The sequence below is a fragment of the Copidosoma floridanum genome, unplaced genomic scaffold (assembly GCF_036245765.1).
Source record: "Copidosoma floridanum isolate Cflo_tuat_1 unplaced genomic scaffold, Cflo_Japanese_pri ptg000020l, whole genome shotgun sequence".
NCBI lineage: Eukaryota > Metazoa > Arthropoda > Insecta > Hymenoptera > Encyrtidae > Copidosoma > Copidosoma floridanum.
In genome coordinates, this window is record NW_028321897.1 from 1,610,689 (window position 1) to 1,638,369 (window position 27,681).

At 33.0% G+C, this 27,681-nt stretch overlaps 1 protein-coding gene across 3 annotated transcripts in view; it reads right to left on the reverse strand.

The window, feature by feature from the left end:
• Nucleotides 1-27,476, reverse strand: part of LOC106637926 (KH domain-containing, RNA-binding, signal transduction-associated protein 2) — a 154,207-nt gene extending 126,731 nt beyond the window's left edge. For all 3 annotated transcript variants that reach the window (XM_089593741.1, XM_014350904.3, XM_089593740.1), the window contains exon 1: nucleotides 26,994-27,476. In XM_089593741.1, the coding sequence (XP_089449867.1) occupies nucleotides 26,994-27,156 (163 nt within the window). In that variant the 5' untranslated portion in view covers nucleotides 27,157-27,476. The remainder of the gene's footprint in view (nucleotides 1-26,993) is intronic.
• Between the last annotated feature and the right edge of the window lie 205 nt (nucleotides 27,477-27,681).

A 27,681-nucleotide genomic window follows, 5' to 3' on the forward strand; every position in this document is an offset into this window, starting at 1 on the left:
GGCTCGAGAGGTTATTTACTGCCACGTGCACTGCATATCGAAATTCGCGAGATTAAAAAAACTTGCTGGATTGCGGAGGTGGGGTGGAGCTTATTTTTCAATGCCGGAGAATTAAAGCGTTGGGATTTATCTTGCAAGGATTAATAGATTTGGTATGTGTAGGTGAAAATTTGTAGTTTCGTATGGCGTGATTCCATCTGATTTCATGTTTTAACGAGCTAAAAACTAATCTGTACGATACCTTTGCTGTGGGGAAAGTATCGTGGCATTTTTCTCATATCAATTGTAAATGAATTTTAATATGACGTCCTTTTAAGCAAATCGCTTGTCAAAGTACAATTAAGGAATAAAAACGGACAACACCAACGGAGTCTAAAAAAGAAGCCTAGAATATCGGATTTCACCCAGGTCACACAGGTCTTTTTTTCGACAACGTCATGTTGGAACAGCAACCCATCATTGTTTCAAAACCACCAGGAAATCAACACGTACGTTAGATAAACGGCTTAGCCATAGCGCATATCCTTAACTATTGCAAGCCAATCATTGATATATTTAAAAAAAAACTTTGATGTTGAAAAAGGAAATAAAATTACAACTAAAAAAAACAATTATGTTTTACAAATAACAAAAATGCAGCTAACTATGGGAATTTATATTTTGCTGACAAAAATTATTTTTTTTAATAACAGTTGCTATACAAAAAAAGTCAATACATTTTTTTGAAGTACAAAGAATCAATTACTTCAAAATTTTCTTAATACGATATTCTATTTCGAGATGATTTAATACTGTTAATATCTTCAGTTTACAAAGTTTTTTTTATTATCTTTCATGCTCGATAACGTCTACGTTGAATCACGTTGGAGCACATGAGAGCAGCGCGTTTTTATTTGTCAAGAAACTCAAATAGCACTTTGAAACAAATAGAATGATGTTTCCAAAGTTTTAGTGGAAGGTCGAATCTTTTTCAGATTCTCGGCATTTCTCAGTTCTGAAATACACTTCCAGTACACCAGAGAATAGATTTTTTCTCGAGTAGCAATATTCCATTGCAGTTCACGCGGCTTTTGGGGATGGGAAATCGATTCTTACAATGAAATATAACTTCCGGAACACGAAGTTTATGTGAACACAATGAATATTACTTATTGCTGAGTAAAAGAGGATTTTACTGAAATACAGTAAAGTATGGTACATTAAGCGATATATCTTTTTTGAAATTCATGAGAATATACGATTAAGTAATTATATAGAATTGATATTAAAATTTAGATATCGTAGTTGACGTAGTGTTTATTAGTGTTTTCTTTTAAAATTTATTACAATGTCTTTAAACGCAAAGCTAAAGTTTAGTTGTGTCCCATCGCCAACACAAAATATAATATCAGGAAAAAATGACCGGCACCAAGTAAAATGGAATATTATCTCCGTTAATGTAGGAGATGTCAAATGTGTAGCATAGTTCAATTTGCAACTTTATGTATAACTATTAATATTATAAATAATCTCGTGAATGAGTTCCAACATTTAAACTTGGAAGCTTGATATTACTTAATTGCATTGCTTTGAACAATTACCTAATTTTATAAGAATTTAAGGATAACTTACTGACAAGATAAACATATCAATTCGTCTAGTCTTTGATAACATAACTTTTTATCTATCATTGTCATAGTCTTAAACAAAACAAGTACTAATTGTTTTTTTAATTAATAAATCACGAATAAATATGAGAAATTTTTCACGTTTTATACTCATTTCAACTTCTTTCAAGTTACGACAAACCATGTCAGCGTTTGTAACATGATTAGGAAGTAACCTATGCAGTATTAAAACAACATAGTATACTTGGTGACAGTATCGAAAAAGCTAGTGAAAAAGCCTCGGAAAAAGTATACAGAAGATCATGTGATTTATTAATTTGTAGGAAATTATTTATCAAAGTCAGTCTTGCTCTACAAAAATCTAATTCTACACGTAAGAACAGAAAGGCAGATGACGTTTTCATTTCAAGCAGAATAAAAAATTGTGTTCGCTTGAAAACTTGAAAAAAGTTATTTTTTACATCCAGATTGATCTATTTTGTAAAAATAAACGTTTGACCGAGCTTTTTTCATAGCGACCTTTAAAGACTTTTTTAATAATACAATAATTCCGATCAGTTGGAAGATTACATATCGAAATGACAAAATGCGCATACGTTTGAGGACGATTTTAATCCGGTATTAAAGCTAGAGGATTACAGGAAGCCATTTGCCGATAAATTACGATCGTATTTTTTGTCTACATTAACGGCAGACTGCATACTCGGTCGAAAATACTTATTTTTATGGAGATTTACATACGATTGTAACAACTATTCAATATGCAAATCATCATAATGTGCGGCTGCCGTAACGTAAAACAATTTTGTACTTGCTAGAAACGCAGCATCATTATTACTTGATATTAACCCATCAATCTTCGGATAAGAAAAAATCATTTTGTATTAAACTATATTCAACATTAATGTTATGACTATACTCTACAATAGAAAAACTAATATCATTAGTGAGATAACTTTTTCGTATTTTAGTTTTTATAACCAATAAATGCATAAATAAATTTGTATTACCAATTTTTTGTAAGACACAAATATGAGAACCATTTTTTGTAAATGTTACACAGAAGAGAAACTGTAAATTTTCGACAATTCAATATAGTTTCACTGCTCAAGCTTTCAAATTGTGAGGATTGCTTGACCTGAAACGGGGGTTACAGTTTAGTTGTATACCTGTACATGTATGCTTGTTTTTCCATTTAAAAAGGACAAAAAAAATAATAAAAATACGTCTAACGAAAAGAGGATAGCGCAAACTAATTATACAAGGCTCATAAGGTTGAACCAGCCTCAGCAGTGGATGAGGAAAAAGTTCTTTGAGCGCATGCAACGAGGCAAGCTGACTTTAACCGCCCTTACTCTCGAGTTTTTATTTCGTGCTCAAGAAAAACTACATACAAAGAGACAGAGAGAAAGGAAGACTAAGGACCAAGGAAGAAAAACGAGAGATATGTACAAAAAACACCTTAGTAAAGGCAAGCTATGAAAACTAGCGGTACCGTAGACCAAAGGGATAAAGAGACTATACCGCTAAAGACATTACCAAGGAGTGATGATTTTTTTCCTCTTACTTTTTAAGCGCTAAATAAAAATGTGCTTGTCTTTCGTCGTGTTTGATATTTCAGTTGAGAGGAAAGTCGTTAAGTTTGATATCGTTTGATGTGATTTCGAGCTTGAAAAAAATTCGACTCTTACTTTATTAATTTTTTTAAAATGCTGTTTCTGGTTTTGTTCTTTTTTTATTTTGATGTTTGTTATTTAAATATATTGTTCATAAAACATATTTTTTCAAAAGATAAAATAAAACCACTTATATTCAAACACTTGATATTCCTGTGATGCATACACCTTTTCAAGGCATACAAATTCATACGATGTGCACAATACTAATATTATATGCAAAAAACATGACTTAAAAAAAGGCAGTTAGAACATTACAGCGTAGGTAATACGTAGTATATTCATTACTATAATAAGGGACCTCTGCAAATTGTGTGATTAAAAAAGAAAAAAGCTCGATTTTTTCTTTAATTACGGTGACTTTGGCATGTAGTACCATAACAAGCGACAAGCTCAAAAGAACTGAAAAATATCTATAAAAATGAACAAAAAAACTCAATAATATCTGCGTTAATTACATTTCTAATTATGTAGGGGTTCAATTATTTATTTCCAACGAAATCGTGGTTAATTTACATATATATATATATATATATATATATATATATATATATATATATATATATATATAGTGTTGAAATGTATATCAATTAAATATTGCATAAACTGCGCCTTCTATTGTGAGTACTATTAAATTAGGAAAATACATTAGGAACGATATAATAAACATTTCAAAATAATATCTTAGCAGAAGGTGATCCATTGTTTTACACTTTTACTCTTCTTTCAGGCAATTTCCTTATTTCTGAACACAACTTCAAGGAGCATCCACTTCTACTTATCTGCTCTTTTTCTGTTATAAAATTAATTACGCGAAATGCAATTATAAATACTACGTCGAAAAGGATGAGAGAGAGAGAGAGAGAGAGATAACTAGTGTCTGCGATCGATCGAGAAGCAACAGTACCATAGGCCGTGTTCTCCAACGCAGTTCCGAAGGTACGAAGTTAATTGCCAATTCCTATCGTGTCTTGCTCAACATAATTTCATTAAAAAGCCGATTTCTAAGCGCTCGAGAATAATAAATAAAAAAAAAGTCATAAAATGATATTCCATAAAGTAATGAATATGGTGTCGATGAATCACAAAAAAAAAACAAAGGCATCTTTGTTACCCATGGGTATAACGAAAGACTGCGATCTTGAGAGCAGAAATCCAAATTAAACGAGAGGTTGCTAGAAAAAAAGCATACTGGTTACACAGATGTAACGAATGCCAATTAACTTCAACAAAAGTATGCTCCGTAAATCGAATCTGAATCCGATCTCAACCACGATCTTTTCCAAGCATGTTATTCCAATCACGTAAAATACCAGATCAAATGTTCCATCGGTAGTTTACTATAAAAAATTGTGAACCATCTGATGTGCAAGTTATAAAAAAAAAATTGAGTGCACCTTTGCTTGGAGAGCCAGTATGTGTGAGCTAATTTAAAATTTCAACAACCTTCTACCACACGGTAAAAAGAACATCTTGAAGAAAATCAAAGCAAAACGTTTGAACGTAAACGGGAACCCTAAAGTAGAAAAAAAAATCATCTTTATTTGTCTCTTAAGTGTCCCCCGACCGCTCTCTCCTGTTGACGTCATTGTACTCCTCTCGTTGTCTTTCTCCAGTGCCCTATTTCTTCTGGTTTCGCGTATTCGTCTCTCTGTGCACGGCCCCTTCGTAGTTTTATCGAGGTACTTAAAAAGCGGCCTGAAAAATTCAAAGACAATCCGAGCCCCGAGTGCACCCGGCGTACCCCACCCTCCTCACCACCTCGTCAATTGTCGTCGCAGAAATGCTTGTCTGCCACTTCACCATAAGGACGCCATTAAAAAGAGCGCCCGCAACGCGTTGTCGTCTCTCGACTGTACCTTTCGGCACGTATGTGCTTCATCTCGACAGTGATAAAAACATTACCTGGAAAAAAAGTACAACCAGCTGTCGTATGGAAATTTCATGAGATGTAGACTCGATACAAGGCGTACAGCCTCGAGTTCATCAAAAGTCATATCAGAGTTCAAGTTGAAAGGGTTATGAACTATTAAAAATTTATAACAATAAATGAAAGTCAGTATATCCCTAAATGTGTAAGTATTTCGGAAATTAAGAGAATATTGTTTTACTGATATTTCCGTTGTTATTTGTTACATGCATTTTATAAAATGTGTTACTTCATAAGCATAATCATACTAATAAAAAAAGAAGCTTCGTTAATGTGCACGTATTCGTTGACTATTAAATATTTTAAAATCTTTTAAGACACATTTTTTTTGGAAATTTTATGAAGTGTCAATATCATTATTATATATCATTTGAATCGATTTGAATAATGACAACAGAGTATTTCGTGGTCACAAATGAGCAAACTGATGGTATCTAATTGAGTCTGAAATTAATTAGACAACTTTCATTTTTTATAGATTTATATTCAAGTAAATGTCAAATTTTTCTCTAAACTTCATCAGACAGTAGATCAAGTTTTAATCTTATGTATGTAAATTGTCAGTTTGCGAGATATTTTTACACATGTTTTGCTAATTGGTCGAATACATTACTTCCATATTTTATGTTTGGATGTTATGAAATAATAAAGTCTATATGACATGTAACTTTGAGGGCTTTTACTTTTGTCAACAGAACTTAAAGCTTTAACAATTGTAAAAAATAGAAACTAATTTTTAAGGAATATTTTTCGATGAGACATATTACTAACATTTTTTTCTAATAAATCATTCGGCAATAACAAAGATTTTTTGTGTTCAAGTAAAAATGAAAATAGTTTGCACATGTAAAAATGTAACTTCTATCAACACGGAATACTGTTAAACTTTAAAGAGATCCCAGTACAAAATTTTTTAACTAACTTATACTAAACGAATGATGAAAAATTTTTTGGTAAGCCTTAATTGAAGTTTAGGTTTTACAAAGTTAGAGTTCAGTTTCGAAAATGAGGCATTGCAGTACAGATCTCCCGAGAGCATGAGTTACGCCGAAAAATTGATGGATCCTTGTTTTTAACATAAATTAAATGAAAACTTTGTTAATTTTGCTTCATGAGGCATTTGGATAATAATTCGGTGAAATAGTCCCATGCGATGATTGAGATTTATCATTTGGCAACTTTAAATTTTCAATTTATTTTCTACGTTTGTTGTAACAATGAAGTTGCATTATCTGAGTTTGTTGTACCATAATCTTTTAGATGAATTTTATATTTAAATTGATTTCAAAACTGCCTAAAAGATGCAAAAAAGTATGGACTGTAAAAATATACATTTGACTCTGCAAATTTGTACGGATAAATTTTTTTTTTTAATAACTTTGGCTGTGTAAAACTCGGAGACTGCTTATGCCAGTACAAAATATACTTATCATTATTCTTCTAATTTAATTTTTCTTTCAATTTCCAACTTTGTTTTAATAATAGAATTGGTAATTGAAACAATTAAAAAAAAATTTTATATTAAACAAAACTGACTGAGTCTACAACTTAACGACGAATTTTGGTCGTTTGAGCATCATGAAACTGGTTTTTACGACGTTCTAATCATAAATGTATTTTTACTCGTTTTTAATCATGCGAAGAAGTAAAAAATATTTTTAAAAAATAAAAATAATTTATTAGACTAAATAAAGTCATGAAATTGATAAGTTAAGAAAAAAAATAACAATTAAAAACCAAGTTGAAAACTATTGGATCAAAAGACAAAGGATACAGAAAAATTTTCTGTGACGAGCAGCACTGGGACTGCAAACAAGAAAGGTGTGAAGACTTTTTACGCAGCCACACTACCTCGTGTACATCTCGCATTTTACACACATACACACGCGCGGGCGCGAATGTATTTACAAAGAGCAAAAGAAAGCCAGAAACGAGAGACGACCAAGACAAAAACATACGGGCAGCGGAGGTATTCTGCAAGATTTTTCTTTGCCTAGGCGCTGAGAGAGACTTGCTCCTTTTTTTTTCTTCCATCGGCTCTGTGTTGTAGAAGCGCGAGAGGATACAAGGAGAGAAATGAGTCCGACCTGGCCGGGGCTCAGTAAAAAGCTGCACTTTACCCTTCCAGCAGAGCACACGCATGTTCAACCTCCCCACCCGATTCCTTTTTCCGTGACCTACCCCTCCTCTCTCACACTCTGGGCTCCACACTCGCTTGAACTTTTTCCCGTTTTTTGTTTTTATGAGTCGGCCCTTGCTTTTTTTTCGACCGAATCAGCTTTCTCACTGTCCAACCGGCCACTCGCTATATTCCTAATGCATTCTCGGCTAATGTTATCGTTCCATTTCTAGGTTCCCTGGCAAACGTTTGCGGCGTATGATGTAGTGCCCCAAGACTAAATCTCAGCCGCAGAATTTTGTAATTTTAATGGGAAGGGCTTTTTAACTATTTCGCGTGGAAAAGTTATTTGCATGTAGTTGAGCCTGTTTTTATAAGACATGTCTACAAAGAATATTCAAATGATTTCATTGGTACATATTTTTAACTCCTTTAACCTTAGACCATATCAAGTTATCTACATGTAACTTTTATTTGATTTTTTTTTTAGTGCTCATAGATGCTCCGATCAATTACTGTACTATAAAGACCTTAAATTCTGAGTCTTGACGTGATTTTCACTCAGATCTCATTGAAAATTGTTTCCTCCAAGAAAATGCATTCCCTTGATTTTCATTTTACAGGCGTTATATGTTTGAAACTAAAAAAACGCCATTAGGAGTGACACTACATAATTTGGTATCAACTAAGTAAGTAACGAACAATATTGTAACATAATTTCTTCAAGCAAATCATTCAACACTTGAAAGGAATCACAAATTGTATAGCATTTAAAATTTTCAATTAAATAAAGATACGAGAAAGAGTGAATGAATGCCAACAAACATTTAAATATTGAATCGCTGTTCGGAATCCAGACATCCGCTACCAGGCCGTTCGCTCATGAATTGTACAAGTGCGACAGCGGTAGTGAAGAGCATCCGAGTTTAGGACTGCGAGTACTCTGTAGTGTTGTCCAACATGGTACACCACTACTCTCCACCGACGACTGTTTGAATGCCATTATTACGTATGTATACGCACCCGTTGTTTGTTTGCTGGACCAAAAGTAACAAGGCAAGAAGAAAGACAATAAAATTGATGGACCAGGCCAATTCTTTTCGTTATTTCATTTGTTTGCCTGGAATTTTCGTATTTTTGCGTGCGAGTTGAATGTGCAAAAATACAAATGAAAAATTGTAGGAACGTCGCGAGTGCATTTATTCAGGAATATTTTCAAACACACAATTTTTGCATCGAAGATCGACTTTAAAAACTCAATACGTATCTTCACAACTAAACAAAGTTGAAGTAACAAAAACACCTTTTTAAACTTCGTCGTTTTTCACTCTTTGAAATTACACTTGGGAGATGTCATATCATTTCTCGACTAATGTATGATTACGTGTAACAAGTGTTTTCATTCTAAAGAAGGTAACGTTAAATACAGTGCTATAAATTCAACAAAAAAAAACTAACAATTATTTCTGATTTAATAACGTTGAATTTTTTTTGCCACAGCATTATTAACCACAATATTATTTAAAGAAATTCCACCACGAAAACTAATTTCTATGTGTTTGAGACTACATTAGTAATTACTTTTAATTTTCTTATGTTCTAACATCTATTATGCAGAGCCATAAAAGTTTTAAAGGCATATTCGAGACAATGTAACACATTCTCCATTGATCTTTTTACTTACACCATTTTTATCATATATTTAATCTTAAAAATTCAATACACTCCGTGCGCATCCGTCATTGATGGCTACTATTTGCTGCCCTAAAACCTGCATGATAAGCGAGTATATTTTTTTGCCTTACTACACAAAGGCTTGAAAAAGTAGTACTACACCCATCAATGGGAGAAAGAAAACGGTCGAAGGTTCACGATGCCATAATACTCTTAGTATAATAGCCTGAAAATGGATGGAGTATCGTCCAATACGTATACGTAACCGTACGCCGTCGTTATGTAACGCTCAGAAAGAGATGCACAATAGCTCCACAAGCATTTTATCGCTCCCTGCATGATGTGTGACGGACTGCAGTTAACAGCTTGCCGTTTTAGTGCGATTGTATTTCGCGATATTCGTTAACTGGAACAAAAAAATGATGCATCTTTTTACGAAGTAGCGAAAAGTTTTTACTATCATTTTTTCCTGAATGTCGTCAGTTTATAATACACTAATAGTTGATCCATTTGGATAATTTTATATCTTACATAACATGAAATTTAATTGGCGTTTCTGGTGGTATCACTTAAACATTAATTACTCATAAAAATACAAAGATTAATTTCTAACATAGTTTTAATTGAAAAATTCAATGATTAATTTTTACCACATTTTCTTAGTCCAGAAAAAAATAATGTAAAAAAAAAGAGAGCACTATGTTCGTCAAGTCATACACTAAGATATAATATAATACATTTTATCTGTCATTATAATACTGTTGGACAATAGTTTATCGAATACAAAAAAAAAAAATTCTAAAAATAGTCTTTTTGATGTGTATGCAAAAATCCAATAATACATATAAACATTGTTTCAACTATCTCTCGTCATGGATAAGGTGTGTTACAACTTATGTATAAGCTACAGAAAATGAAGGTCCTCTAAAGTTTTTCAAGTACATAAGACCAGTGAATTCAACACGTCAAATATTCTGATACAAGAAAATCGATGTTTGAAAATTAGCGGGGATGGGAATGGAAAGTTCGAACATTAGCGAGCGAAATACGGGCCGAGGGTCCCAGGTGCTTCACTGCCCTGCATACCGAATAGTATCCAGTGTGCCATTGGGTCACGCAGATATATACGGACGGGAACGTACAACCCACCCACCTACCTACACCCATACATACACATATACAGTAGATATTCCCACTTTGGTAAGCCATCGATTACACGCCTTCTCTCTCTCTCTCTCTCTCTCTCTCTCTCTCTCTCTCTCTCTCTCATTTTGGCATGACAACGATCTATTCTCATCTTGGCACTAACTTGTAAACGTCAAGTTAAATATTAAAAAAGGTCCGAGGTTATTTGAAATGTAAATTTTTTTTTTAAATTTAGTAACACGTATTAACTATTATTAAAAGTATTTACTAATTATAAAAATCAATGTAAACACAGTGAAAATTCTAGTGAAAATTTACGTAAGTATTGATTAAAGCTTCACTGGATTACTATAGCTTTTGTGGTGACAATACCTTCGATTCTATCTTTGTGTAGACAATCAGTAGTGGGCTTAAAACAAAAAGAAAGAAAAAAGAAAAACAAACAAAAGAAAAACAATGGTCACAAAAATGGAAAAGAGGCGAAAAAGGCTAATTTTCGTGAGTTTCAATCTAGAACGATGGAATAAAAGAGGTGAAACGTAACGCAGAGTTGGCGAGAGCTTTTGACTCCAATGAACTGGTTGGAAACTCCATTGCGACCTTAATGGCTGTCGCGAGTTGATCAAGCTGCATACTCTACGGGACCAAATTCGAGGAAGTGGCAACGAGGGTAGATTCAAACTCGGATTCAAAGCAGGTTCACAGTCAACTAATCGAGCATGGATGACTTGGCTTGAAATACTAATGGGACTAGCTGACACTCGTCAAAAAGGAAGCCAACACTCGACTTGGTTAGACAAAACTTCTACCCGATATCTGATCTTTATTTTTGATCTCAGAAGCTCTGATAACACTGCAATATCTCTGATGTTAAAAGAGATTAGTTTGGTGATGCTGCCGTTTGTAAAGGAAGCGAGAAGTTCTAAATAATGATCAATCTATTTACGTAACTGAAAGAGTCAAACAGATCATAAAATAACTAATGGTGTTTTTTTAATAATGGTATAATAAATCAGTAATTTTTCTAACACGTAACTGATTTTACATTTATTTCTCAAATTTAAAACCACCATAAAAATCGACAGTACAAAATATTCGATATACCTAATTTCAAACAAATTATTTAAAAAGCTACTTCATTTATACCTTGTGTACAATTTGTAAAGTGTACTTGGATATGGTGGTTCATGCTGGAAGACAAAACTGGGCTATGCTATCAAAAAGAAACTTGGAGAAGTTGTTTATGAAGCTACTACACACCTCTATGCAAAATTTCAGCTATCATTTTAAGATAAAATAATGAGAACGAGACGTGTGAAAATCGTTGTTGAGCACTCGCATGGGTTCTTACTGACGTACAGAAGTGGGCCAGAATAACCAAAAACTAGAGAAATAAACTTGAAGTTTTTCTCTTTATAATGGTGCGTTACAAATTGTACCTTATAGGACAAAATCAAAAGATATTTAATAACAAGTTTATTCAGTAGGGACGCAGCGTTATATACACAGGTAATTGTGTTAGAGTATATCGCACTATACATACGCGCATCAGCAAATCAGCAGACAACTAAGTTTTCGGTCTGCAAACACTGCAAGTCATCGATGCAACTATTTTCATACTTTTATGAATTATTCTATATTATTTTATAACTTGAAACGTGCTAAAAATTATCATTTTTAATGTTATTTTTTAGATGTACATTTGTTTATAGCATAAGCATTTTTTTTTTTTCGTACGTAACATTGACCTCAGAGTCACGGATTAAGGAGGTTCGGTAGTGATAATTTTTTATGATGAAAACTTTTGAAATTTCGATATGTTGTTTGGGATAATAGTATCAAACTACAGCTAAATTTTTGAAGGGTTTAACCACGCCGTTTTCAAGATATATTGACCTGAAAAAACAATATTTTAACATGTAGGCTTATGGAGAAATCACTTAAATTTCACATAAAAAAAAAAACGGCTAAATGAACTTGCTTTTTTTTTTTTAAATGAAAGAATATTGTCAAAATAATATTTTGTCAAAGTTTGAAAGAGCCCTACCACAAATTTCTATTAAAAAACAGCAAAAAATGTGCTCGCAGCAGACGACTTGGCAACGCTGCTTTTGGCGCGCGCTTTGAAATGTAATGAATAGTAAAAACTCCTTTTGTAATTGAAAATTTTTATTGGAAATATTATAATTACTAATACATTGCAACATTTGAATTTATCTTGGATGATATTTTCTAAAGTAAGGCAAAATTCTGAAATGGTATCCACTATACTGAGTTTTTTTATCAAGGGACTACTCCCACTCATCAATAGCTCCTGTAATTTATCAGTTCCTTCGAAATATTTATCAATTATGTTTTTATATGCAATCCCACTTTGACTTAGTTTTTTTTATAAGGGAAGCTGATATCACAGATTTCATGGGCGCATAGCTTGGTTTCAATTGTTTTTCATTTGTAGACATGTATATTTTTTGAAGTACGTCATTAACAATTAATGTACTATTCAAAATATCTGACCAACAAATATACTGAGCTGTCAACTTTTCCAAAATAACAATATCAACTGCAGCATCATGCGCATTTTCAGTTGACAGCTGCAATAAATTATTACCGAGATATGATAACTTATGACACTGAATATCTGGAAATTGTTTTCGAAACAAAGCCAATGTATCGACAAATCCAAGAATTATATCTTTGAAAGACTGTAACATAGATGAACTTTCAACTAATCGAATGAAGCGGTTGGAATCGAAATCGCAGTTGTGTGCAATAAAAACAACTTTTTTATTGAAACTCTTTAAAAATTCTAATATTTTAGTAACAGCAACTGTCCGAGAAACTGTTGGTACTTGTGTACCATGTAAAAATAGTTGCCTACCACTTTTTGTCAAGCCTGTGACTGCACTTGCCTTAGCATCTATACTTTTACATGGTGTAATATACACGGATTAAAAACTTTTTTCGCTTTTCAAAGCGACTTGAAGAACATCTTTGTCGAAAGAAAACCCTCCCGTTTCAATATCAAAAAAAATGTATGCAACATCTTTAGTATTGTAAATTAAATCACAATCAACTTCTTTAATTAGATTTTCAGGCTGAACAGAAATATCTAACAACGTCATGTTGGAACTGTACGTATCTTTTGCCTGCCTTTCTTTTTGATTACGTAGTTGCTCTTTTTTAATACTGTTGAATTTTCTCAAAGTCTTAAAGTGAGGTGTACTCGCTACTGTCAGTCTTTTGATTGCCTTCTTTTTGGCGTAGTTACAATAGTGAACCAGTTTCTTCCTACTCGTTAAATTCAATTTCTCAAATAGTACTTTTAAAATATAATCACTGCCTAAATTTTTGTGCGCTACTGCACAAGCATACCTGTAGTCTGCAGACTCACTGGTGCTAAATGAATAAGATTTCGGACAATAACTTGCCATGGTATTATTTAAACTTTTATTAGCTTGTGATGAACCAGCAAGAACGAATTTATGCGCGTTGCTAGCTAAATCAGAAAAAAAATTTCTCATGTGTTCGAAAAGAGTTGCATTAGTCATGTGACGACTGTTGTCATAGTTTTCTTTTTCAATTTCATATTTACAATAACTGCCACAATTGTCGTGAATGTCAAAAACATGATAAGCTAAATTTTTCAAATCTTTCTCTATTTTTTGTTTGTTGTTTTTGTTTTTTTAATGACTGTTGCGAAAGTGTTCTTCAAGTAAGCTATAATATCATGGGATAACTCTTTATCAACGTCAATATTTTTATTGTCTCTTAACTTGTATAAGAAATTGCCTACTCCTTTCTTACTATGATTGATGTCGGACTGCTTGACTATCGTATAATCAACCAATTCCTGTATAGCATGAATACTGGAGCTGTCATTGTCTCCAATGAATACTCCTACTTGAGCGTTCAAATCTTCAAGAATTTTGCTATTCACGATCAAGTCAACTGCCCCTTCGGCCTCCATGGATTTGGCAGTGTCATGGTGATTCAATCGACAGTCGTGGGCCTTCTTTGTTTTTGTTTTTAAATTAATTTCACAAATGCGGCATTTCCTGTTTTTAGTGCAGAAATCGAGAACTTTGCCAGTGTTGTAGCCAATTATGCTACCAAACCCGGTCAAGCTATCATATTTATATCCTGTAGACTCCAACCCATGTCGTAACTTACCAACAGCCTAGTGATTTTTCGGGGGGGTTCTTCAGTAGTAGTATAAGAAAGAAAATTTTCTTGAAGTTCTGGCGGCCTGAAAATTCGTAAAAAAGGTAGGAAATAACTTTCCAGACAATTTTTTCTTTTAAAAAATCATTTACTCATTTCTGTTACAATAATAAATTAATATTGTGTAGGTACAATGAAAAAAAAAAAAAAAATATCGATTAAGTACATGATGATTGCTTCTGCTCATTGATAAAAAAATCAAATAAAAAACAAATGTAGATAATAAAATAGATTGTGTAAATACTTTTCTATAACGACCGTTTTTAAGTTCATTTGCAAATATGTATAGTATAAAGATCGAATATTGTAAAATCATAATGTGTACATAATTAAAAAAAAAAAAAAAACACTTTCTTATCCCTAATTTACTGTATACATAAAAAACACTCTCAAGGTTACTATGAATAACTACATTTTTTTTTTTTTATTAAAACTTACAGACAAAGTTTCAACTCGTCGATTTTTTTCTCCGTGAGTTCTTTTTCTTCAAGGACTGCCTGTACACATGATTCCCTCGCTACTTGCTCGACCACGGGTCCTACGAGTCTTTCATGGCACTTGAATGATTTATCATTGATACCAGGAAGACCAATGACTTTTAAAAATTTATTAGCTTTCGTTGCTCCTAACCCAGAGTTCAGCGCTCCTACAAAAATAATATACATGTTCAGCAGCTGCAATAATTCAGAGCTTATATCAATAAAGAAGAAAACAATAAATAAAACTCACCTAGGGCTACTTTGCTGTTAATTGCAAATAGTTTCACGCGTTTTGCAGGGTCTAAATATTTTTCACTCGATTCAACATTGTTTACATGTGAACATTTTCCACATTTTACATGGAAAATGGTTCCCAATCCCTGAACACATTCATCCGTAATGTCAGTTAAATGTAATTTGTGATTACATATCTTGCAAAACATTCTCTTGGCAATATAATTAATGTTAAGAACTCTTTCACCATCAACAGGAACATCAACTTTTTTTATTTCATCTAAAGAATTTTTAACCCTTTGAGCTTTTTTTTCTCATTTCACTCAACCTTTTGCCTCGTAAATGTCTATCAACTTTAGATTTTTTAACAAACTTTCCGTTCAAACGAATTCTTCCATTGTCAGCAGCATCTGTTGTAATTTTGAGGTTATTCGTTTTTCTTTTCACTTTGCCCATTTTGAACACCAAAGTCACACCATACCAACATGTACATTCAATAAACAAATAATTTATTTTTATCAGTCTGCCTTTAAATTTTAAATTGATTAATTATAAAAAATTCAACCTAATAAATTAGTACACTGTCATCAGTAGACGACGACAACAGCAGTAGACGACAACAACAGTAGACGACGTGCCAGCAGCCAAAAAAATTCACAACGTTGCCAGACGCTCTCCCTCCCCTTGCCTCTCTGAGATTTCCCCTCGCTAACACTACCGAACCTCCTTAACCACCTTAAGCAAGATTCAAGTTTAATACATGATGATTTTAATTTACTATGATTACTTCACAGTCATGTTTATTGTTCAGTAGGCATACCGCACTACCACAAGAAAATACAATACGCTTCCTTTTTTTTACTTATTTTTTGGTTTTTTGCAAACGTAAATACTAAATCTTTTGTATGAAATCTGCATACTGCTGCTAGTTATGCTTATCTTCTGCTAATACAACTTTAAACGTAAATGTACTCTTTTAATATATGATTGAAAATTTATGAAGTTCATTTTAAATGATTCAAATTTAAAACACCAATCTATTATTGTACACATGCATTGGAATTCCTATAATAATGCGATCTTTAATCAGATGTTTAGTGTTCAAAGACTTTCGAGCTTGGACATTATTAACCAACAAATTGTATTCAGTATTTCTTCAACTTTTCTGAAATGATTTTTGAACTAATTGGTCGCTCTGTACGAAGAAAAGAGTTGCGTTAATTTAAAGCTTCAGTGACAGCGAGTGAACTAACGAAATTATGAAAAGAGCGCACAGACAGTCGGTTTTTGTACATGAAGAAAAAGAGACAGGCGCTCTAAAAGTGTCATCGAATATTCAAATCCGCTCGAGAAAAGCGGCTAACTTTCTTACCCCGCTCTCGTATCCTCGAGAAACGACGACAAGGTCCATTGCTAAAGTTCTCTCTTCGTTGTCGGTCCATTCTTGCACAACTTTTTTTCTCTATACTTCTTCCTGCTCGGATCCTGAAGCGTGTGCGACCCAAGCCTTTATTCTTACTTGTATACCGGGAAAAGCGGAAATCGAGAAACTTTAAAATTTATCCGGAGATCGTAGCGGAATTCCGTTATACACTTAATCGAATTAGGTTATCTCCTTTGACGCCTCCAACTCTCGAAGAATGAAATGGAGGAAGGTACCCGAGGGCTGTGTAAAAAACTGGCTTTTCGAAAAATCTGGGTCACATAAAGCATCATCCCGGGGGTATGACTTAACTGATCGTTGGAAATGAGATCGAACGCAAAGATGAAATTTTGTTGTAATGAACAAATATTTTGTTCGTGCACAAGTGTTGAAAGAAACGTTACAAGTAATGACTTTAATGAATTAGAAGTTTTTTAAAGTAAGCGATTTAGTACATGGACACACAGTCGAAATGGGGATCAATAAATGGATAATCAAAATTATAAGTAAAACTTCTTCCCGAACGTAAATTTAATACCTGCATGCAAACAAATTATAAATATTAGAACGGCGTTGAAAAACATAATTTGATTAATTATTCGTAAAAGCAACCAACTTGCGTATATTTACGTAAAATTCCTTCTAAAACGGTAATAATTACTAAATACAAAACTTCCCCATAAGTTTTGTACCTTACAATTATCAATTTTCGCTACAGCAATAATTTTTTTATCACTTGTTCGGTAGGGCCGGGAAAATGGCAGTTAATCGCTTAGGTTTTCTGCCGATTACGGGAAATGGGCAACTCAAATCGTTTAAAAGTTAGTTGAGATAAAGGCACTTGTTTTATAATAAACTATTTACACATCAGATCAGGTTGCCGAAACATTGTTTAATATTTTCCTACTAATTAGTCTGTTTTATTTTTTCTTAAAAATGAGAATTTTCAAAAAATTATGTTCATTTTACAATTGTTTTTGGCGCTAAACGGAATTCACTAACTGGTTTCAACGGGTTTCAATACAATCATAGCATAAACTGGGGAATAACCAGTTACGTTTTTAATTAGATTTTCAATCGATGATAAGAGAATTGAGAACAAAAAAGCTATTGGCGAATTCAATTCTGCGGAATTCGTGAGCGATCAGTGGGTAGCTGCACAAGACGGGCTATTGTCAGTAGAAGACGGCTAAGCGAAAAGAGTCAAGCAAGAAAAAAATCACAGCCAACTAGGCTCGAAGAGTCAAAGACGAAAAGAAAGACATAGACACAGAGGGGATAGGGTGAGGTACGCGGCCAAAGTAATCAGACTTTTCGTTCACCGAAAAGTAGAACAGCCGGTGAACGCACGTGGGATAACAAAGAAGAAAGGAAAATCTCGCTTCGGTTTGTAAGGAGAAACGGACAAGTACATGTCATTTATTAACTTACCAGCTGCATGAGCGCAATTACACTTCTATCGAATAATAGTGTTGTTGAACAAGTGCAACATGCACAGTGTACCACAGAGTTAGCACGAGGCTATGATTTTCGAGGAGAGATTGAAAAAATTTTAAGTTAGAGCTGGATAAAAAGGCTGGTGCTGTACTTGAATATGTTGGGCAATTTCATCAAGAAAATCAAAGGCATACTTCATAGGTATTAGGACAGAGAACCAGACGAATTGTACCATAATTTAGGAGATGTCACGTTTAAGTAGTATTAAATTTTTTTTAATTCATCGGCAAAAGATAATTTAAAAAATAAAACAATTTATTCTAACAACTCGAAGAAGGCAAAAAATGCAATTGAGCTTACTCGTTCATGTGTGCTGTATTGGCAAAATTTAGATTAACGATAACGGAAACTAGTTCAAAATAATGATGTGTACAAAAACCTTGTAACTAAGTGGTAAACTTGAGGTGATTCGATCTAACAGTACTCATTTTTAATTAAACTAGTTTATAAGTCGTAGGATGATGTATAAAAATAATTATTTTAAAAATAAGAACACCCTTTAATGAAGGTTTTAAAAAAGTAATTCTAATACTTTAAACAAAATAAAGCAGTGTCCGTGCGATTCAAAAGTATTTTTTTCTCAGTTTTTTCTTTTTAGAAATATAAAGTTGCGTTTTTAGGCTTTTTAAGATTCAAATTCAATCTTAAACAAAGCTTACTATACTGTATACTGTGACTATGCAGAACTAATTAGTCAGAAAATGTGAATCTTAATGAGATAATAAAATGTAGTTTTCTCGATTTTTCTCTAAAAAAGCTGAAGTTATTAAGAACGTATTTAAAAAAAAAGAAATACAAAATTTTTCTATTCATGAGAAAATGTAATGTTTTAAATTCACAACTCATAACATTAATTTACACACTTCCCAAAATTTAAAAAATTAAATTTTGAAATTATCACACATGTATCTTTTATTTAGTAGAGAAAATGCATAGAATACGACAGGAGAGTTATAATCGTCCTTTCTAATTTGAAAAAGGAGGATGTCAATTCCCTTAGGAAAGTATACTGTTTACTCTTGTGGCAAATTTTGTAATACAATAACAAGCGTTGAATCACCGTCCGGTAACTATATACACGACTCATATGTATACGTTACTATCTTAAACTGTTATATTAATTTAACCAAGTATACTTTCGAAAGAAAGAAAAACGCTCATTCACTTAGAAAAGTCCACTCACTGTTGTAGCAAATTTTGAAAATAATACATCATAACAGGCGATTTATACCACCCGGTACGTATATCTAGGGCTCATATGTATACATCACAATTAAGGTGGCTCATCACATTTTTGAAAGTCGAGCCATTGCACCCAAATTGAAATTTATGTTAAAATATGACTAAACGGATGTACAGTTAAAATTTTAGGGCATGCTGCCGGCCAAAATCGAAAAATAATCATATTGAAAGTTTGAAATTTTAGCATTGGTCTTATGGAGCAGTCTGATTTTTTCACCGAAAGTGTTAGATTTCGTAGGCTAAAAGTCGGGCCACAGTCTCCAGAAACTGAGAGCAAGTAGTTTAAATAATCCTCTTTCTAACAAAATCGCAAAAGTCCAAGATTATCGGTAAAAACAAAAATATATAATGTCTTGAAAGTTCTAACCGCAGGATAACCTCAATTTTGATTCTTGGCGCTAGCCCGGGAGATTCAAATGTCATATATAAGAATGTGGGCAAAAAAATTGTAAAAATATTGTTTACATCTAAAACTGGAATGTCATGCTCGGTTTTGAACGCATATTATTGCAAAAACTTTGTGTAAAAATATTAAATAACAATAATTTAAATAAATAGGTTGAATAAAAAATAGTTGAATATAAAACTTTTATATTAATTGTTCATTTGATGACAACATAGCAATAACGCCATAAATAATATAAATTCCAATCAAATAATATATCCTTTACTTTTCATTACAAACAAATATTTGGCTTATTTTGTCTAATACTTTTGTGTTAGTAGTCACCCGTGGCTTTTCTCCAACATTCTCGCTTAGAAAAAGCCTTAGTCCTTTTTCTCCACTTTTCGTAAATACTTCATTTAAAATAGATTTATTTACTTGCGCCTTAGCCATTTTCAGCATCATCCCATTCGAAATATTATTTTTGTACTCTAGTAAAGACGCTTTATTCAAAGAAACAGCTGCTTCTTTGTTTTTCTGTTTCAAAATATAAGAAATACTTTGAGACTTTTCCCTTATAATATCATCACTTATTCCTAATTTAACTAACAAATTTCTGAGAACTCGCACATCTTCCACAGCGTTATGAAGTGATTCTGTGTTTTCTGTTTGTAAAAAATCACTAACTAATGCTTCCATTGAAAATTAGAATTCATTTTTTACAAGCATTAATTTAATATTTAGTGGTAAAAAAATACACACAAAACAAGTATAAGAAAGTTGACAGGTGCTGGAGCTGAGGCACACGCGCGAGTTCGTCTGCTTGGATAGGGACGTACGCAGGTTTTTCGATACCCTATCAATAGTAACTTTTTTCAATTACGGAATTTTTTCGCATTTTTTTGCTCATAAATCATGAATAAGACATGGCACAAACCACTAACTGTCTTTTTATTGGTTTATATTCAGTAAATTTATAATTTATAGAAAAGCCCCCCCGGTGCCCCTGCTTGATACGGCACCATCGTGATGAGCCACCTTAAATAATGTTTAACCATCGCACCGGATGTATGTATATAATCAACATGAGTGTCTGTTCGACAGCTCAATTCTGAAATCGCACCCCCACTGCGCACTTTCAGAACGATTGGTCGTGATTCGAAAAGGACAGTACTATCAATTGATTTCTATATGCTTGTAGAGAAGCGAAATTTAAGGGTTGGTCACCTGGTGAGTGAAGCCGGAAGCTCGAAAACATAATTACTTTTTCTAATCACGACCAATCGTTCTTCAAGTGCCTAGTAGGGGATTTCGGAATGGCACTTAAAGCGAATATTGATAATACTTCGAACAAAGATTAAATCGTGTATGAAAAACCTTCGACTCAAATTTCAAGTCCTTTCATGGCTTATAAAGTGAGATATTGATGATTTTATTATTGAACTTTTAACGTGCAGTCTTATGAGAATCAGTAATGTTCTGATACATAACCTGCAATATCTGGATAATCGATGTCAAGATTTGATTGGAAATTTTTTGGAAAATAGCTAAAAACTTAGTGGTTACGTAGCTATAGTCTCATCTTCATTCATGGCTTACGGAATAAACAATAAATTAGTGAATAAAATAATTCTCCTTCGACAGTTACCGTTAGTATGTCACGATTTATCTGTATAGTCATGCAGGTTACAATACTGCTGATCTTATGCGTCAAAAAGGTTAGGTACGAGTGAACTCCTTTATTCAAAACTCGGGTTAACTTTGTTTACCTGGTCCTTAAATGATCATCGATAAAATTTTTACTTAAAACGCATAGAGTTATTGAATATGGTGCGTTATGATTTTCGCACGCAAATATAAATATTTTTTTTTGTTTTTTTTTAGGTTCTGACCTCGTTTGAGGTATGAACACGCAAATATAAATGACCAAGCAGTAGACCACGCTTTCATAGATGTAGTAAAATGTTTGTACATAAAGCAAAGCATGAGTAATCGACACTCAAATAAAACGAGAAAAATTCTTTCGTGTTTTGGTCTCTCTTTTTTTATGGAAAACTAGATGGGGTGTCATGATCGACAATTTCGTGCTAGCACACAAATGACACCTTTCTTTTTACCTTCCGTTCTTCATTTTGTTTGCTTACGAACTCGTTTATCTTCCTTACTCATTCCTTTTTCACACAAAAAAAATTGGGTATCAAAACTCCTAAGAAAACGAAAGGTTTATATCAAAACTTTTGCAAAAAGTTTCTTACAAGTTAATAATTCTCTTCTGATTTGCAAACTTTAGGTTAAGAAACGTTCATAAAAGAAGAGGCGTAAAAATTACTAAGTGCACTGCTACCTTTTCTAACGAAAATTTTGTGTCATTCCAATGTAAATACCAAGTAATTACTGCTGTGCAGTTTTTTCGCGTTTTCGCAGTAAAGATATAAGTAGTACTATTTTATGACATTTCATATTTACTACGTAAAATCACAATTATTTGATCAGGAAAACTTGCCAGAATGGAGGGGGGGGGGGGTCTACAACAACTTTTACTCGTTGGATCTCGTTATTGCAAAAACGCCAATTTCTTGTATTTCGGGTTTAGAGTAAGCTAGAGCATTCTTTTTTTTTTAATTCGTGTTTTTTTATGACAAATGCAATTAAATTTGTAGGAAAAAGAGAATGCACAAATGACTGAGATATTTACAATTTTTTAAGTTGCAAAATAACATTTTTGGTGTCAAAAATCTTTTTTTTTATTTGCTATGATTACCAACATTAAATACAATGTTTTTACCGAAGCCAAATATCGATAAATCGACAGTCAAGTTTGTAATAGCCCTTTAAAATATTAATTAACAAAAAACTAACAATTATTTGTAATTTTACCAATAGCTATTTGTTGTGCAACTTAATATCTATGTCTTCTCACGGTTATGTTTGGATTTACATGATAGTTTTTTTTACGTCAATCGAATGTTTTTCGGTATAAAAAATTTTGTTCTACACTCTTTTGCCATTGACGTGTTATTAACAATAAATAATGGATTTACATAAGTGTCTATTTTGTAGAAAATTTAATGACAAAGAGAGTAGCGGTCAAAAATTTCAGGGCAATAGAGCCGGAGAGAAAGCAAAAAACTAAGCAAAAAATTGGCATTTTTTCATAAATTTTTAAATAAATAAATGAAGCCAACTTTTGATTTAAAATCATGTAGGAGAATATCCAATTTTTCTCTACTGGAAAACGTAAGAAAACGGAAAACATTTTATTGTCCCTGGACAACAGACTATATAGCTTTTCTAATCTGATTGGTTGCAAAGACACTACCATCACTGCGACGACATTCAGCGACAAACTCTATCAAAGTAAATGTATATATACATTATCACAGACTCCAATAAAATTCAAGCTGTGATAACTCTTGAAGTCAAAAATTGTTGACCCGCTGTGAGGTTGTGCCTACATTAAATGAATAGGAAGTAGTTAGTCATTGTTTCTAAATGAACTTGGGAACATGGAGAGTAATACCTGCATAACAAATTTTTTTCCATCAATCGCACAAGCATAAATCGGAAAATCACACTTTTTTTTAAAACCTCTAACTACTGACAGTCATTTTTTCGTTGTAGGCACAGTTAGAACGATATTTTTTAGTGTTTTGTAGATTCCTAAACATATTTCTACAACAATTTTGGAAACTGTGCATATAGCCATGCGAAAAGCGTATCCTTTAGAATTGAAACTATAACGAATGGCCTAATACCTCAAACACACCTGCACTTTTATGTAAGGTGGGATGAAAATCCTTATTATATTACTTTTCACAATTCATGGTGCTACAAATGTTAACAGTATTTAAAAAATATCAGATGATAATCGCAAATAATTTAGGTATTGTCCAAAATCTCTGCATCAAAACAATTTAACTATCTCTATCACCATGTAATAGTCTCTCTAGCAATGTATAAATTGGTCGTACACATATTTTTTTTTTATTTTTTCTGCTGCTAGATAAAGCCACATACATATCACACAACTTAATCAAGGCTTTTCTATTTTCTCTTTTCTTGTTCGAAGTAGTGGTCTCTTGTACATTTTGATTCATTTAGCATGTACAATTGCAATACCGCTTTTTTCAATCCATTTAAGCTTTTTTAGTTGTACAGTTGCACGATACACGGTTATAAAAATAAAAAACTGTAACCATCAATACTATAGCTACTATGCAGATGACGAAGTTTTGTACACAAAATTCCGTAAGGTCAAGGGACCCCCGTTTTACATGGAGCGGAAAATTCCACGATAGAAACTATATGATCCAATAAACGTGAAGCTTTAGAAGGATCTATCGGAAGAGTTGTGCTCTCATTGGTTTATTAAGTTTTCATAGCGGAATTCTTCGCTTCATGTAAATGGCGGTCTCTTGACCTTTTAGAACGGAAATAAGCGTTGGTAAGGGACTTGCCCTCATGTACCGACGTCAGCATTCCGTCACGTATTTTTCCGCAGAATGTATATGCTGCCTTAGGCCTTAACACCATAAGTTCAAGCAAAATGCAAATCAATACTATCATAATTGACTTGACGTGGTATCGAAGTACTGCTCATTCATCGCTGACAAATTACCAACAGTGCTGACAGAATATTTGCATCATCATCTAGATACGTCGTAACTTTTCATAAGGTTAGATTCTAGTAATATCAATAAGTTTTAATGCATTATCAGTGGCGTGTAGCCTGTTTTACTGAATTTTTTCTAAATTTCCGTATTTTTTGATCATTTTTGCGATATAACACTTGAGTTTAATAATTTCGGAAGACAAAAATTGCTGGAACTTATTAATACTATATGTATTAAGTAATATTAATAAATGTCTATGCATTATCAGTGACATGCAGCCTGTGATAATAATTATTCCCTAAATTTCCGTAATTTTTGGTCATTTTTGCGATATTTTTTTTAATAATAAACCTTATAAATAACAAGTTTTGGAAGACGAAAAATGCTCCGACTGTTGTAAGATAAAGGTACCACTTTGGAACGGTGTTTGGTAAGTGTTTTCTTATGATTTTTATAAAAAAAATAATATTGACTTGTTCAGCGTAAATTTCGTTTTTTCAGAAGCGCTTCGTCTTAATCTTTAGAATTTTAGGGTTGGCCACCTGGAGAATGGAGCCGGAAGCTCGATTTCCTAATATTTACTTTTTTTAATGACGACCAATCGTTCTCAAAGTCTCCAATGGGAGCGCGATTTCAGAATTGCGCTCAAAGCGAATAAACACGAGGGCCAACTCAGTCACCCCTATGATCACGTAGACGAAGCGTCAGAGTAACAGTTGATGGACCCTCGAGAATCAAGAGCACAGGCGGAACGGCGAGACTTGAACGGTCACCCATCTGCTTAACCTCGGACCATTATTTCAAGCTGCATATTCTAATATTTATTTGAATGGTACACAAATATGTACATAAATATATTTTTTTTAATCTGTAAATAACGTGGCCCTGTACCAATTTAATCTTTGCAGCAACAGTAACTGAAATCAGAAGAACAACATGTACTAAATCAGTTTCAGACTGGTGAAAAGTTTTCTCTACTAATTTATATCACTGTATGTCGGCATTATCAGTGGCTTACAGCTAGTAATATAAAATTGTTCCCAAATTTTTAAATATTTTATATCATACCAACATCTGTTAAAATCTCTACCTTGAATGGAACATAATAGACTTGTCTGTTTATTATACTATTAATTTAATAAAGTCTTTTCATACTTCACAAGAAGTACAAATCTTTAATCCAATATTAAAGATACTTCTTATCCCATTATTTCAGTATCATTTCATAAACTCAAGTTTTTTTTGTTACACATACTCTTCACCAGCACAACCCTGCTTTTTATTATTCAAAGTTACATTGGGAAACCCAAGTTGTTCTAGTACTGGTAAAAGGTAGTGGTATCTTGATATAAATACACACATACTTGGATAAATATTTTTTCTCTGGATCTGATACATTGAATATTACAAATTTAACTCAACAAATATTTAAAACTTGAGAAGCAATATTTCCTCAAGTTATATTAATTCATAATAATTCTTATGTGTAGTCTTTTAGGAGAACCAAGTATTAACTTACTATTACTTCATCACTTACTATTACTTCACGAACAAATTGATCATTTTCAATAATTGTTATTTATCGCACCAATCAGGCACAGAATTTCTATTTAGACCATGTTCCATGCTATAGAAAAGAAAAGATACATAAAGAGGAAGAGATATTTTTTAGCAAGATATAATAAACTCCATGAATTGTTTCAAAAGTATATATCTTTTGCTGTTTGAAACAGTTAACTACAAAAATGATGGTATTACAAATTTAATGAAAGATGTAAAAAGTGTACATGTTAAAATAATGAGTACAAAATATCAATTACTTGTTTCATACTACTCTTAAAAAGGAAACAAATTATTACAAAAACTCATGTCAAATGGTGAGTTTCAAGGAGTGCGTAGACATTTGAAGTTTATTCTTTAAGTAAAAAAAACACCCATCTAGTGTCTTCAAATATTTTAGCAGGAACATTGCGTTAGATGTATTAAAAAAATCTTTGACTACAGTAACATTAAAGACTATTAAAACGTATACCCATACTTCTTGAACTATACCTATGCATGGATGACGAAGATAAACACTTTAGGTACATAAGGCTAATCGAAAAAGTCATTAATTTTCAAATAAACTAACTAGCAGTTAACATTTTTGCCTGTTATGTGGATGAATAAAATTATAAAAATACTAATTAGCTTGTTTGAATACTGAACATGCCTTGATAGAAACTAAAATCTGAACTAGGTCTGTTATTACTCATGCAAATTTGTAATCAAGTTTTTTACCCAGTAAAAGTGCATACTCAACAAGGTTTCAACATATTTTTCAGTAACAAATAACTTTTATGAAAGATAAATATAAAATTCACAACAAACAGTATTAGCATCAACACACCAAACCATGTGCTGCTAGTCTGAATACACGAGGTACTTTAGCATTTTCAAGTAAAAAATATTTATATAATTTTAATTCAATTCAGCTATTACTGTCAAGTAAAAATCGTTATTACCAAATTTGTTGAAAGTAACACACAAAAGCTATCAATGCAGAGCAAACGACCTAACCTCAAACCCAGCCGGTAGGTTTCCCTCAATTTAAAAGCAGTGATCAAAACAGACATAACATAGTGTACCCACAGTTTTACGACTGCAGTTTTACTCTGAAGTGAGCAAAACAGCTAAACTCGAGGAAAAACATTATGAAAAAAACAGCTAGACCAATGAGCTTGTATATACATCACGTTGCGTACCTTGATCAAGTAGTCGCTGAGCATTGGGCAGGCGACCGTTTTCGTCGAGGTTGAGCTTCTCCTGCATCAACTCGCGAATGTACTCGTTCGCCTTCTCCGAGAGCTGCCTCTGCTCGCCCTCCTCGTTCTGATCTTCCTTGGTGACACCATTGCGATCCGCCATTGTACAGAAAATTGACTAATTCGTTGGCAAAGACGACGAAGACCGGGTAAATAACAATTGACTAGGTACCTGTCCGCGACGACACGAGAGCACGACCTACTGGAGCGACTAACGTACACGAGTTTACTCAAGACGAACTATCGAGGTCGCGATTTTAGATAACGAACGTTGAGAAAAAAGACCAAGAGCGAGAAAAAGTGCAATCGCCTTGGTGAATAATTACTCGAAGGATTGTACCACACCGACACAAACGTCTACACGAAATGCGAAGTTTGTTCAAATGCACAAATGCACGATGAACTCTCGAGTATCACAAATGGCGGCTGCGGCGGCTCTGTGTACATCAGGAATGACGCTTACATATATATGACTGAGAGCTGAGCCCGAATTATGTAAACAAAAGTTACTGCCGCAACTTTCACAAAAGTTGAGAATCTTTATTATTTGCAGAGATCCAAAGTATTGTTGTAAACTTTTGTTTTGGGCATAAGTTATATGGTAACATAAAAAGTGTCATATAGTCCA